The 15,770-nt window shown below is 42.7% G+C and overlaps 1 protein-coding gene across 1 annotated transcript; it reads right to left on the bottom strand.

Annotated features, from left to right (window-relative positions):
* Nucleotides 1–270: 270 nt before the first annotated feature.
* On the bottom strand, nucleotides 271–15,737 carry mrrf (mitochondrial ribosome recycling factor). The gene is made up of 7 exons (XM_061074029.1): nucleotides 15,669–15,737; nucleotides 12,314–12,487; nucleotides 12,034–12,186; nucleotides 7,496–7,614; nucleotides 3,194–3,285; nucleotides 1,646–1,805; nucleotides 271–1,100 (listed from the first exon to the last, which is right to left on the bottom strand). The coding sequence occupies exons 2-7, from the start codon at nucleotides 12,483–12,485 to the stop codon at nucleotides 1,023–1,025; spliced, it is 774 nt and encodes a 257-aa protein (XP_060930012.1). The 5' UTR covers nucleotides 12,486–12,487; nucleotides 15,669–15,737; the 3' UTR covers nucleotides 271–1,022.
* Between the last annotated feature and the right edge of the window lie 33 nt (nucleotides 15,738–15,770).

Raw genomic sequence — 15,770 nt, 5'->3', positions numbered from 1 at the left:
TTTGTGTGCGTGTTTCTCATTCAGACTTTTCTTGTCACTGATCTGATCTGCTCGCACCTCCCTGACCGTTGAGAGTTCAGCTCCTTAAAAGACAAAGACAGGACATCAAAAGCCTGTTTTCCTAATGGACAGTTGTGGCGGCAGCAGCCGTGGCCGCGAGGTCTGTGCACAGGAAAACTCCATTATCACTCCGACTAATGGCTGAGGGGGCGACTTCAAACCCAAAAGTGGGGGAAAAGAAAACAGGAGAAAGAAACATGACGCACAAAGTACAAAGCAGTGTTTCTTTTAATGGAGTCCATCAATAATGTTACTTCCCTGACGTTATTGTGTTTAAAAGAGAGTAGCCATATTATCAATCCTCCACATGGGCAGAAATTACAGAGCTTTTTTTTTCTTTTTTCTCAAGTGCATCTTTAACAGACTTCGAATCAATGTGAAACAAATGTTTGGCAACATGCTAATGATATCAGTTCAGCTGGCTCCTGCGTCTCTGGAACAAACTCCTTCTCTCGCCACCGAGACAAACCCACAGCCAGTTTACATTCAGACGGGTGCGCTTGTTTTATATAAACAGACAGCCCTTGTGGCGGAGGGTTTGATTAGGAGGAGGCCCGCAAATCCCATTAAAAGTCTATTCGTCCCTCGCTCCGAGTTCTGTTTGAAGACAGGACGGGTAACAAGGGAGGAGGGAGGTGACTGGCAGTCTGTCCTTGTTGTTGTTGTTTCCGTGCCAATCTGTGTTTATGCAGCGACGGTTAAACACAGATAGAAACCCAGCGGCGAGGAGACGATCTCTGCTCGTGATGAGAGAAGGGACCGAAGCCCAGTGGCTGCTGGGAGAACCCGACACGTACCACTGGACCCAAGACCTGTTTGTGATGGGAATTTGAATGAAACTACCTCCTCAATGTGATCAATCCAGTCACTGTGACATGTTGCTGTTGTTGTTGTTTTGTATGTCCTGTAAGTTCGTCTGCAACAAAATGAGACGACCTGTGTGTTTCATTTCACCGTCACCATCAGCCTAACAGCTCCTTAGTCTTGACTGCAACCTGCTTGTCGATGTCCAGTGCCATGTTGTCCGCCATCAGCTGAATCTGTGAGGGCAGAGAGGAAGACACTCTTTATTACAGCCTAACAATATATATCGGTTAGCCGATAACAGGGATATAAAACATATTAGCCTTTCAGAGAAATATCGGTGTCTACGCTTATGTTTGCCAATATAAAAACCTTTTTATAGAATGAACCATGCAGAAAAGATTCTATGGAAAAGAAAAAAATATTTTACTTAATTGAAGTTTAGAAATATTTGGTTGTATTTGTGTTTTCTTTGTCATTATAGGTATTTATAGTTTTAGTTTATTGTTAAACTGTTAAAGATAATGCCTCAATTATACTTTTTTTGTTCAAGGTCCTGTACATTATAAACAACACGCGCAGAATCAAGAGAGTAAATAAAAATTATAAATCTGTTTTCAAATTAAAAAATATGTTAATTATATGGAATTTTTCATCAGACAGCCACTTCAAGCTTTAGTTCTAATGTCACTTCTCCGTCTGAGCAATCAATAAATATCTTTTTGAAGCTCACTAATAACCACTGGTGTGTGACATCACTGTCTTTCTTTCCGTCTTGTACCTGTTTCTCCACGAGTCGGATGGTGTCCTCCGAGTGTCCGTCCTTCACCTTCTTCACCTGAGCCACAGCGTTGGATCGCACTCTCCTCAGCGAGTCTTTGGCCTTGTTGCTGAGCTGCTTGGCGAGCTTAGTGAGGTTCTCTCTGTGTTCCCTCGTCACTCTGCAAGGAAGAGAGAGAACCGTGGTAAAAAAAGAAAACAGAGAAGGTAACGATCGCTGGAACACAGACACACAAACTCATCCGTGCTCTTTTTATGTTCCTGTAAAACACATAACGGGGGGGGGGGGGGGGGGGGGGGGTGCTAAGTGCTTGTAGGCAGTTTAATAATTTACTTCTGACTCGTAGTAACCGTATAACAACAATCCCTTTCCGAGGTCTTGGACCTGAGCTGAAACATCCATCATGCAGATAACTTTGCATTTGTTGATCATTTAGAAAAATCTCGCTCTCCCTCCTTTGTCCTCAATTGGCTTTTTTTCGCTGTTTTTTTTTTTTGTGCCTTGGGGACTATTTGCAAACAATCCAAGTGCGGCGTCTATTTACCGCAAACAATGCAGCCTAATTACTGATTCCAGGGCCAATCAAAGAGCGCCTTCTCCTTGGAAATGCAAATGGGGGCTCGGAGCGTGCCGAGACTGATTGCAGGGGGAAAGCAGTCTGACTCTTGTGTCCCTCCTCTGCCAGACTAACACCTGCTGCTCCACACGCACGCACGCACACGCGCACATACACACGCACACATACACACACATACACACACACACACACACATCTTAGGCCGCCATTTATTTATGCACACGTGTATATATGTAAAGAAAAATACTGTAAGAGAAATACTGTCTAAACCGGGTGGTTTAGTGAGTGAGTGACGAATTGTTTTCTGTGAAGTTGTTTGACTTGGCAGACGGAAAAAGAAAGAGAGAGAGAGAGGGAGAGAGAGAGAGAGATCTACATAGAAGGTGGAGTGTGACCCGACGCTCACATCAACACACCGGGGGTCTCTATACGTCTACAAGCACAAGTTAATAAATCTGTCAATTACAGTTCTGCTTACGGACGCTAAAGTATTTGTTAATGGAGTGAAATACAAAACCAGAGTCGAGACTTACTGGACGGTTAAGCTCTGATACTTCACATAATGTACGAATTATTTGATTGATTTATGATTCAATTAATCTCAAAAGTCATGTAAAGTGCCTGTTACAGGTCAAAAGAGGCCAAACACGACCTGGACGACAGAGAAGTTTCACAGACATAAAACTACAATGGACATTTTGACTGTTCAGCAATCGACAAATCTGGAAAAAGTAATTGTTTCACAACTAGCAGATGGTAAAATATACAATCAAAGATGTAAACGATTTACAGAAAAAAACAAGATGGAAAGGAATGAAAATGTTTTAGCCCTTGGGGGTGTGTGAGTGTGTGGGTGATTTTGTGTGTGTGTGTGTGTGTGTGTGTGTGTGTGTGTGTGTGTGTGTGTGTGTGTGTGTGTGTGTGTGTGTGTGTGTGTGTGTGTGTGTGTTGTGTGAGAGAAAGAGACTCACTTGGGAACAGGCACCTTGATGATTGTCCCGTCCACCTCTGGATTTAGATTCATTCCACTCTCTCTCAGGGCATGGGTGGCAGCCGCTGTAGCCTGGGGTTACACACACACAGACACACACACACACACACACACACAAAAACACAGAGATTTATTTGAGCACTGGTGTGAATTGGAAAGCAGCACTGGAACTGCAGGTAGTGGCTTGGTTCCAGCTGGCAATAATTAAGGTGTTAGACTGTGCATATAGTGTGTGTGTGTGTGTGTGTGTGTCTCTGGGGAAGCCCATGCAGTGTGGAAGTGCCTCGGGCCACTGTCAGCACTGGGCCCTGTGGGAGCGGACTGAGAGGTTGCAGGGCAGGGCACTGACTTCTGGTGACCTCACAGGAGAGTCTGCTTATGCTTGTGTATGATATATGGAGATATCATCTGAACACATGTGCAGCGCCTCTGTATGATTTTATTCACTTGAACGTAGAAACATTTTCGTGCGTGTGGTCAGCTCAAAATTAAATGTGAGGGTGAAAGAGAGCAGGAGTCAATGTATCTGGTAAAAAATGGACGTTGTGGTTTTTGGACATGGTATAAATGATGGAGGCTAATCAACAAGGACGATGGACAAACCTTAATACTTTCATTTTATTTCCACAGATTGATCAAACACTACAGTGTCAGCAAGTTTGTTACTAAAGGATGATTCTGTCGAGATCAGATTAACTTCATACCTGTGAAAGTCAGATTCCTTTCAAATCTGGTGTCATTTTATTTGCTGTGGTTTATAGTGGAGCTGCATAAAAATCAGTATGTACATAAAATCTTGACACATCTATATACATTTCTGATCTATACTGAAAAAGTACATGTATTTTCAAACATTTTGGTATTTATAAGTATTTATAAGATAAATAGTTTGGGTCATGATCGGCAGTGTTTCCAAACTTCCAAAAAACTCAAATGCAGCGGCGTGGATGCAGCCTGGGTTTTATTCAAGCCTGTAAATCTGTAACTTTGGTCTAATCTATCACAAGAAATAAAAACATCTGCATGAAATTTCCTTCTTCGCTGTTGTCCAAAATATGTTCTCGAAAAACATACACCACCCATCATCTTTATAAAGGAGATAATCAGAGGGAAATGAGAAGAAGGACATTGTGTTTCGTGAGGGAAGCGTGGACAGTGTCTGCAGAGGCAGCTGATACGTGATACCTCAACACGAGATCAGACAAAGATGCCGGTGCACAGACACACAATACTTTGATAATATTAACAAACTGATCTTCCTTTGTAATGTTTTTGAAATGTTGATTCTTATTCGTTTGGCAGGCACGCAGGCCGACCGGCAGGCGGAAAGAGAAGCTTTGCATGAGACTCAACGGTAATTATTAAAACAGCACTCACATATGTGAGACATAAAGACATTATCCTCTATATACAACACAATCCCCTGGCCCAGCACACACTGCATTACAAGCAGTTAAACAGCGCACATGCACACACACAGGGGAGGAAGCCGGATCCTTTGAATAACTGAAGTCGCACTCTTCAAACCAATCCTGCAACCACATGACAATTCCCCCAGCAGAGCTTTACAAAGTGTGCAAATGTGCAATGTGAGGAATACGAGCTCTACCCTTCTCCCCTTTCTCGACAGCTCCCTCTGGCCTCTTCCGCTGGGGGAAAGAAATGGCAGCGAGATTAAAGGAATTTATTTGTGTGCATTAAATCAATTCATGGGAGTTTCTTTTCATTTGTTAAAATCATCCGGAGCGCAGGCCTCTGGTGGCTCTCTTTGAGTGTGGGGTGATAGATTCAGCCCATACCTATGTTTGATTGTTCTCAGCGTCGAATTCATCACCGCTCCCCCCCCCCCCCCCTGTCCCACGTCCACGCCGGTGGTTACGGAAAACCGAGCGGAATTATTTTTGTCTGGAAAGGCCGAGCAGGTTCTGGTTAATATGTTGGAGAGGAAGAGAGATTAAGCTGAAGTTTCACATCAAACGCTGACGGCCCGGTTCAAAGCAGAGCAGAATGTGTGTGTGTGTGTGTGTGTGTGAGAGAGAGTGCGTGATTGTGTGTGTTTGTGCGTGTGGGCACAAAAAAGTGAGTCCAGAAGAAAATAAAGTTTTATGGACAAAGCGGTGGGATGCTTTAACATGCACACCCACACACACACTATAAAAAATGCACCAAATTGCTCTTAGCTGTTGTTGGTTCCACTGCCCTTAATGAATCAGTGGGAAACAATGGCAGGCCTCTGGAGTGCATGGTAATGGATAGGCATCATTATAAGCCTATTAGCTCTGGGCACAGTGGACTCAGGCGACGCAGGGCACACCAGGGTAGAGTGTGTGTCACATGCGTGTGCGTGTTGACACGTGTGTGGTCTGTGGTCGGCCTTTCAGGGAAGGACTCACCGCTGGATCATTCAGCCTTGAACACTGGATTTCCTGATCTGAGACGCCGATAAACACTTTAGATTCACAGGTGATATTTGTACAAAGCAGAACAAAGAGGTGAAACCACAACGCTCAGTGTCACAAACATCGACAGCTTGAAAAACAGAAGGAGGACAAAGATATTTGTCAGAGCGTTTTTCTCTTTCTTTGTCGTAACCAACAGGTGGTTCTTTACAAGAAGTAACTGCCTTTGAAAGTCTGCTTAGAAAAGCCGGTTAATATCTTTGAATCATTGAAAACTGCTGTTAATTTGTGGAGACACTAAAATCTGGAGCAGGTTATGATATTGTGTAAGAATCGACTGATTGCTTGTCCATGATTTCTTCTTCTTTTGTTTTTCCCTGTTTATTGGATCTGTTTTTATTCATATCAGTGGCTGGAGGATTGGCTCTAGTGTCGACTGGTTGGTCCAGCACTCTGCTCCGGACTGAAATCTCTTGGATGGATCACCGTGACATTTAATACGGACATTCATGGTCCCCAGTGGAAGAACTCCACTGACTTATTGAGTAATCCAATATCTTAATATGTACTGGATGGATTGGGACAAGAGGCCAATAGATATGGATTTCTGCGAGCCAATGCAGAAAACGATAAATTAAAATACTGACATATCAGCTGAAATATACAAAAAAAAAAGGAATGTTTCTTAAGATGTCATTATTCAAACTCTTATGACCAAGAAATGAAACTGAGGCTTGATATTTTTCATCAAATATATTATTAATAATTACAAATAAAAAGAAAACAAATAAAACCAAATATACAGAACTTGAATTAAGAAAATAAACATATTTATATGAATGCACGTCTTTTCTGCTTTGCTTGTTCTGTGAAATAATAAAAGTTTTTATATCTGCAAACATAAAAGTTGATACCGAAACATCTCACAGGCTCATATCGGCCGATATTATCGACGAACTGTTAAAGTGAGAGTGTAAATGGGATTTCTATGCAAATGTATGATTCCAAGAAGATGAATCTGAATGATCCCAAAGTTATGTGGTTATTTTGCACTTTTACAATAACAGGCATACAAATTCATGTGTATTGGGTGGAATTTATTGCCTAAACTTTGCACATCATATTTATAGGGTTAGGGTTACATGGTGAACACTATGAATAAGTGTAAAGTTAAACATTAGAACCTGAGCCTCGGCCTATCAAACAAGGCTCCATGTACATTGGCTCAATGGCTCATGATATCAAAGGGAGTTAAACTATCGCTCATTGACTGTGTGTAGATATATGATTGCTTAATATTAAATGTTAAAAAGGCACATTTGGATTTTCTATACGAGCAGAGTCTGGCCACTAAAGCTCTGCTTCGCCCCCCCTGTGTGATATTTCTCCGGGGAGCTCTGATTAGCACAACGTTATATCATCTACAAAGAGGAAAAGAGAAAAACGAGTGAAAAAAGAAAAATAATCTATTCCTTTCTAACCTGGGGGTAAAATGAGGTCATTTCCTTTTCTGTGACAACTCACACGCAGGCACAGCCACATCTCCGTGCCTGCACACACAGAGTTTGGGTTCTTGTTGCTATCTTTCACCCCAGAACAAAGGGCTCCACAAGTCATCAATCAATTAGCCTCTGAGACACAGTCGGAGGGAGAGAAGGAGGCCGGTCAGGTTTCATTTACACAGACTGATGTGAGATCTGAGTTCTGCTCCGGCTCACTTCTCCCTCGGTGAGGACCGTCTATCTGTCTGTGCTGGGGATTATTTTGATAAAGCTTTTAGTTACTGGCCGCTCGTCTGTGTGAGACAAACCAATACCAGTAGGGAGAATCGTACTGGTCCTTGTGTGTGTGTTTGTGTGTGTGTATGTGTGTGATCGTCTTACCTCAGGGTAGCTGCTCATGTTGACCATAATGAGCAGAGGTGATTTCATGGAGATCTGACCCAGCTGGTTGAGAGGAAACTTTCCATCTTGAGTCGTCACCACAATGTGATCCAGAGCTCCTACAAATGCAGATACGTGGAAATTATTATTTACTTTATTAATTTACCCACATTGACCGTGTAAGGACGAAAGAGAATCAGTGCATTCCCTTTAACTGTGGATCTTTAACATGCAGGTCAGTTTTAACGCCCAATATAGAACATTTCAGCATTTGTAAACTGTAGGACTAGATGTTTTATTGGCTGTATTTTCTGTATATTTGACTTTATTTAGATTCTAGATTCAAGATAAATTTGATAGTTGCAGATAATGCTTAAATAATTTCTAATAATTAAAATCTCAACATCGTATTGTCACCACATTTGTTTTAATCTCAAGTAGCAGAATCAGCCCCAAAAATCAATCAATCAAAACAACCAATGGCCTGTGGTAGATGTACAGGCTGTTAAGAGTTTCCATGATATCGCCTCTTCTCTCTGTCGACACTGAGAGACGCACAGGTAGGTTTGTCAACATGAGTCCGGTCCCCACCACCCTCCATCACTCCCTTCATCTCCCATGTCCGTCCCTCACTCCACCCATCCGCCCCTCTCCCTCTCCTCCATCTGGCTAACCTCAGACGCAGTTGTTTCCTTCTTCCCCAACTCTGCCTTACATCACTCGCTCCCTGCTTACCCAGTGGGGGCTGTGCTGCTGGTGGCTCTGTGTGTACAGGGGGGGGGGGGTTGAAGGGAAGCCAGTGGTTTAATTCTCTCTACACAATCAATTCATGACGTGAGGCAAGAAAAAAACACAACACACCGGTCAGAGATTAAACACAGAAGAAGAAGAAATTAGAAATCAAAAGGTTGGTATGATGTGATGAAATGGATACCTATTATTTAAAGAGCCGCACCCCCGGCTGAATCACTGACATACTGTCCGTCTCCCAATTATTCTGTCTCCCTCTTCTTCGACTTCAAACATCCCGTTTGTGTGCGGGTCGGAACCTGCCCGTCCCCTTGTCCATCTCGCAGGACGTCTCCATGTCCACGCAGCCCGCTCACGTCCATGTCTGTGACCTTCTGCCTGTCCGTCTTTGTTACCCGTGGCTCGACAATGAGCACCTACACATCTGCTAGTACTTTTGGAGGGCCGACGGAGAGACAGTCATTTCTTTAACGATAAATATGGAGGGTGAGGAGGGGGCTGAGAGGAGGACGGCCTAAGAAGTATCTGCCAAATATCCGAAAGATTGTTCTTTGACAAAATATTTCAAGTGATGTAACATTAGGATTATAAATGATTGTTATATATGATATATTAACATTTTTCTTTTCTCAGGCAGAGATGTGTTATTTTGTGTTTCTGTCACTGGCACAGCATTAATCAGGCTGCATCATTTGTTCAGTACATTGTGACACTGGGGTGACAGGTGGTGAGGACGGGTACCAGGCTGTGATTGAAACATCCCCAGTTCAGTTTCTCCCCAGAGACCTTTAATGAAAGTCAGCTCCGATTCTCTCTCTCTCACCCCCCTAATTTACTCTCACCTCTCTACTGAACCATCTTAAGAAAAAGGCGGATAAAAACATTGCTATACATAGTGCTCCTTTCATATCAGGTGGTTATTGTGCATGTTTGTCTGAGCACATCTTCATTTAGGAGTATTCGCATGCAAACATTGGTTTGATCAATTGCTCAACACTGGCTTGGTCATTTTGTCACTGGGAGCATGCTGAGGTTAGCATTTAGCCCAAAGCGCTGCTGTGCACAACAACCTAACAGAGCCACTAGCATGGCTGCAAATGTCTCATCCACAAAGAAGACACCTTGCTTTTGTGAGACCATTGTCCACGGTATAATCAAAAACTGTTTTCTGCAGCAGGATGGGAAATGGGAACCCAACAAATTTTGGCACAAATACAGAAAATTTAGCAAATCAAGGATTTTGTTTTCATTTTCTTTAACATTGATTGTGCTTTCCATGCATGGATCTCTCCCATGACATGTGGCCATAGCTCGAAGGCTTGTTTGAATTCAAGGCGACTGTTGGGCCTTGGCGTTCTGCTGATTCTAGTTTAGCTTTTGATGCATGAATAAAATTAATGATTATTAAGTTGTACAAGTTCTTATCTTCAATTTTTAAGTCTCATATATGCAGACAAGGAGTTTGTGTTTTTGATATATATTTTCAGTAGTGGGGTTGTTTTAAGTCGAGGTCCACTCTGTTTTAAAATTTCCTTGGAAACAGAGCAGGTTTCTGGGCCAGGTCACCCATCTGTGACTCACCACAATGTGCTGGTCATTGCACTGATCCCTTCTCTCTACATCTATCTGTGACTTTGTGCTGTACGCCACACACAAACAAACACATGCAGTGTGCATTCACGGCAACACACAACAGTGCATAAAGTCAAATCCACACACACACACAAGCTTAATGAGAGCCAGATGAGAGGTTCATGGAACAAACACATACACTCGCACCAGACGTACACACATACACACACACACACACATTGAGACAACTGACGTCATTCCATTCCACCATCTCATCTCTCCTGTCAGCTCTAAGTCCTGCTGCCTCCCTGGATTACAGTGCAGCTGGACGGATGAGAGGGGGATGCACGGAGCGGAGGAGAGCAGTGAGGGATACACAGATGGAGGGAGAAGACAGGGAGGATGACAGGATGTAGAGACGGACGCAAGAAAGGCGAGAGACACAGGGGCAGGAGAACAGAGGAGATGGAGAGAGTGAAGGAGGGAACTCTGAAAATTCTTGAACTTTCGTTCACAGGGCAAAAGTTTCCATGTGGATCAATAAGAAATTGGAATTCAAAAGGTATGAAGCATCACAAGCAGAAGCCAAATTATAAATCTGGGAATTATTGGAAAAAACAAGAGAGGAGTAAGTACAAGAGGGATAAAGGGAGGGGCTGAAGATACAAGAGTGACTCAGAGCAATAGCAGTTGAATGATTAAGTGTTGTAAGAAAAATAGATCAAGATGAAAACTGGACAGATGAAGAAATAGAGAAGTGAAATAATTGAAGTTGAGTTAAAACATAAAAATCAAGTTTGTGTTCGTGTTGCCTGTGTGTCTCGTAAAAGAAAGCGGCTGCACACAAAGAGAGAGTGAAACTTCAGCTGAGGAGGAAAGGAACAAGAAACGTTGAGTTTGAAGTCTGATTCCAGCGGCTGCCTCCTCCCACGAGAGCTTCCATTATACACCCCACCTCCAACTCCCCCACAGCCCCACTCCCATTTGTTAGAACCCAGAGGCAAAGGGCCATGACCTGGATGTAGTTGGGGGGAAACTGGGGTCAAGGTGAGGTCACACAGGCCTCTACCTCGCTTTGAGCCTTTGGGTGTGATTTGTCGGGTAGAATCAAAAAGGAAGGTTTACTCACTTCTGTCCTGAAGTATGTGGTGTTGTGTTTAAAGGGAAAGTCTGCTCTGCACAGTAAGTGATCCACACAAAATATTATAATGCACCTTTAAAGTTACACTACATTCAGGCATTGTACAGTTCATGCATGTGCACTTTGTTAGGAATGCTCTTGTAAAGTAGATCTAGAAGTAATGTCTATAAACAGATTCTGCATGTGAATATGCAGAATCTGATTCTGCATGGTTTCAGTTTCTAGATTGATCAATAAGGTTTGAGCTCAGTGGCTTGGCCCCGGATATCTGCCGTCTACACTGGAGCCCCCCAAAATATTGCCTGTTGCCCCTGACAGTTTTATGCAATAAGATTGCTCCATGTGTGACCTCAGCACTCAACTTTCTCCATCAGGTTTTGAAGCTGCTTTGAGGTGTTTCATGGCTGAGCATGATCTCATGGATGCTTTCAGTCCATCCAGAATAACAATACGGGGGCAGAGGATGTAACAACCAGTTCATATAGAGAAGAAAAGAGGCTAAAGGGCCTGTTTGTAGAGATGTAACTGAAAAATATTTGGATAAAACAGATTCAAACAAAGGCTTCACTCGGGGCAAACGTTTAATGATTCCGGTCTGAGCTGCGGTGTCCAGGAGGCCCTGCAGAGACATACCTCTGAGTGGAGGAAATGTTTATGGAAAATAGATAAAAAATAACTTTTCTCATGAGGCTAAAGGCGGGAGGACTGCGGAGGATTACTGAGACTTAACCGGCTGCAGTATAAACCCATTTATCAGTGAGACCTAGCATGTGGCCGTATGCAAGATCATAATCAATACACAAAATATTCTGTTATCCTTGTGACTTTTTCTTCTTTGACAGTTAACTAGTAATTTGAGATGACAAGTTGAGAAATTAAATTAGCGTTGTAAATTTGATTATACATATTTGATTATTCTGCCATTTATTTCCACTTTGTGTTTCATCAAATGTCAACTTGGCTCAATTTGAGAGTAATTTATATGTCACCTTTTACGTTGGTTTTGTCTTTTATACGTTGACGTTTCAGTGTATTTGAGGAAACAGGAAAAGAAGTAGAGAGATGAACTAAATACCTGGAGAGGTTCGGATGCTCAGGTTGCGTGTGAAGTCGTCTTTGAGCGCATTGAGAACAGCCGACATGTCGGCCTTCACCTCATCCAGACTGATGATGTCTTCCACCAGAGCTGAATTCATATTCACCTTCGCCGACTGGCCCTTTGCCTTGGCTTGGAAGACGAGAGGGAGAGAAGGTCTGAGGGATGAGGATTAAGATAAATAATGTCTAATCAAGTGTAACGCACATCCAGAGGTTGCACGAATGCCGGGTCCAGTGTTTGTAATCTCCTCACTGACCTTTTGCCTTTTTGGTGGCGTAGAGTCTGGTGCATGCAGCAGGGTAGCAGGTGACGTCGGGGAACCGCGGCGCCGCACTGACCCTGGATGCGGCTGCCAGAGGAGACCTGAGCTGTCCAACCAGGGACTGACTCAGCAGAGGTCTCAGCCGGCTCAGATGATTCAGAGCCATGACTACAAGAGAACAAACAGAAACACGAGTGCTACTGGGTCCAAAGCAACATCATTTAGTTTTGAATTACACGTAATCAGAGGTCATTCGCGGATCACAAAAATCAGTTGTAATGTCAGTTGTAATATCATCAAAATCAAGTAGTAACTCATATCAGCCAGTAGGAGGTAGGCCTACATCTTGTACTGACTTTTAGTGCCATGATTTCCTATAAGTGATTAGCGTCATTATTAGAAACAGCAGCTGGTTTTGTGGTTTATAAACCTTAATGTAAGAAACATTTCCCGTTGGATCTTTATGCAATTTATCAAATTTGTCAGAGTACATATCATAATATCTTTACAGTGGAGAGTTTTTCCTCCTGTGGCGAGCCCAATACTCTGCACTGAACAAGATCTGTTACTTTCTTAATAAATCAATTCAAAATTGTCAAGACTATAAAATATCAGAGTTTCTTAAAGCCCGATGTGACGTCTTCAAATGTGGTCATACAATTTAATATGGTTAATTTTGTAAGCAAGAGATGAACAAAAACTGGAACTGAGAAGCTCAACTCGGGAATGTTTGGCATTCTTGATTGATGGATAAAGTGACTTTGGATAAAATGAGAGATTTGTTGATCAACTAATTGATTAACTGAGTTCCTACGATTGGATCGTGGACTGTGCCTCAAAGCATATTTTATCTGACTTTAGAGAGCAGAGTGGAGGTAAAGACGCCCTCATGAATCCAATCGAACATCCACAGGCTGCAGTGCAACAGGAAAAATTAGTCACCCTGTTTTTACTCTATCCTGCAGAGCATTCCTGAGAGGGAACCTCCCATCTCACAAACTGCCTCTTGGAGTGTGAACCGTGTCACAGATCCTCAGTTCACACACACACACACAAACACACACACAAGTGCAGACAAACTCCGAGATATCGAAGCCCAGAGACACAAACACACGCTAAAGCCTGTCTTTCACAGTCAGTGGCTATGAACAGCTCGCGGTGCAATGCAGCTTGACTGACACCCTCCATTGTGCAGTGTGTATTTATGACTGTAAACTCGGAGAAACAAACCGTGTTGCTGGCATAAAAAACTATTTGGTCCCACATGAGAGGAGCTTTCACAGATTCATCATGGCTCTAAGACGCTTTTTTTCTGGGAGGTGATGAAGATTAGGAATCAATTCTCAGGTTTGAGTCAAACAAAATGTAACACAAAATGGATCAGAGACTAAAAAACTGACGGCTTTCTCCACCAATCTTACAGGCATTAATTAATGAATTAATCCTATTCTGTACATCTTTATAGATGTTAAGAGTAAATGTATTTACATTTTTGGCACATTTATCTATTTCCTTGTGTTGGACGTTATCCAGATGTTTCACAAAGTCTGATTACATGATGGTTCGTTTTTCTGTTAATATTCTTGAATTTTAAAAGCAAGTAAAGACTTTTCATCATCCGTCATTCACCCAGTTCTCTCAGATATTTTCAGAGTCAACGAAACCTCTTAAGAATTATAGTTTTACAAGTTTTATGTGAATAAACATATTCTGAAGTTTTCAATCAAACATTTATCAGAATCAGCCTTAAATAACACATCATAACTGTAAGCAATACTGATCTTGGTTTCCTCAACCAGCCACGACTAGTTCCCACTGTTACTCCCGGGTTACTTCAACGAATTCCAAACATATTCCACTTGCAATATTTAGGCGAGACGTGGACCGCCAAGTTCAACACACAAACCCACAACAGGCACCCGAGGCTGGCAGGTTTCCTGTCACGCCGATATGATTTGGTGAGCTGCGGCCGAGCAGATAGGCCGAGATGTGGGACAGTGACAGATCTCTTTGCAGGGGAAGTCGAGCAGAAAAGGTGAAGCGCAGGTGTTCGGTGGGATACTGTCGCCTCACATCCTGTACAGCTCACACACGGCGGCAGCTGCAGACACACCCCTGCTTCTTGCAGCCGCAGACGAAGCCAGCTGGTGAGCCCGCATGATCTCACCTCCGTACCTTTTACCGTTTGAGCAGAACATAATGAGGCGGAGGATCTGACGGTGCTCTGCCTCATCAGATAAACAAGCTCCAACTGTGGCAGCGACAACTGATTATTTCAAATATCACTCTCTTGTCTCTCTTTCACCTTTTGTTCACTTGATTCAAGTGTTAAACGACATGGACCCCTGATACATCTCTGGGCTTCTCTCTCTCCACTCCCAGGTCCTCCTCCTCCTCAGGTCCTCTGACCTGCCCATCCCTCGGTCGACGTTAAGGGCCATTGAAGTGTTACTCCTCCAAAGAAACACGTGTTCTCTAAAGTTTTGATGTCCTTCAGTTGTTTTTATTCATTTTTTTCGTTTTTTGTAGTGACTTTTCTAAAAACCAAATATATTCACGTTACAATGCTTCTGATTGAAAAAGGACACTGTTCTTACATTTTTAAAGCTTTTAAAATGATTTAACGATTGATGATTTGACTAATATTTGAGAAGTTATTGAGGTCTGCTACAGTTCAGTGGTGATGGAACTTCAAAAAGCATTGAACCACAGCCAGGTTCATTGGGTTTCGGGGTTTATTCCGGGAAACATTCATGGTGTTGGTTTCACTATTTGCAGCACGTTTCTGTATTTCCACATGTTGTGATATTTGCATATGTTTTCATAATTTGCAGTGCATGACCTCTCTCGGCCACCGTATATTTCTACCAAAAAGCAGAAAACTGACTTATTAGGATATATTTATCATTTTATATTTCACTGAGGGAAACGTCACATGTGATAGAGGCAAACTGAGCAGATATGAGAACATAATCCAATGTGGGAATGTTTCATTGTTTAATTCATTCTTTTAAATGCCATCCAATCCTGCAGGTGACACGAGGTTGGTCCAGAGCTTTGTTTTCTCATTTCAAACGAGAGTAAACAACAACATTGCAAAGCGGATATAATACTAGTTAGAAAACACACACTCGTCACTACGTGAAGCTGCAGCTCCGGACACTTTAATACACAATCTGTGGTCCTGACACTAAATGAAAGCCCAGGGGTGTGAAGGTCGGTGTTGTGCACATGCAGAGGACAGAAACTGACGTAAACCGATTAAACGTCACTGCTAAACACGGATCGAACTTCCATTTACGTAAAACAACATCCCTCAAATGGATAAAGACACTAAAACGTGACTTACTTTCAGGTGCAACGTGTTTTCAGAGGCTTGGGAGCTGCTGACAGACCCTCATCAGGGGGAGAAGCCACATTTGACATCTACAGCATCAACATGCGCCGCGGT

The sequence above is a fragment of the Limanda limanda genome, chromosome 1 (assembly GCF_963576545.1).
Source record: "Limanda limanda chromosome 1, fLimLim1.1, whole genome shotgun sequence".
Taxonomy (NCBI): domain Eukaryota; kingdom Metazoa; phylum Chordata; class Actinopteri; order Pleuronectiformes; family Pleuronectidae; genus Limanda; species Limanda limanda.
Note: the sequence above shows the minus strand (reverse complement) of the source record. Positions and strands in the feature narration are given on the sequence as shown.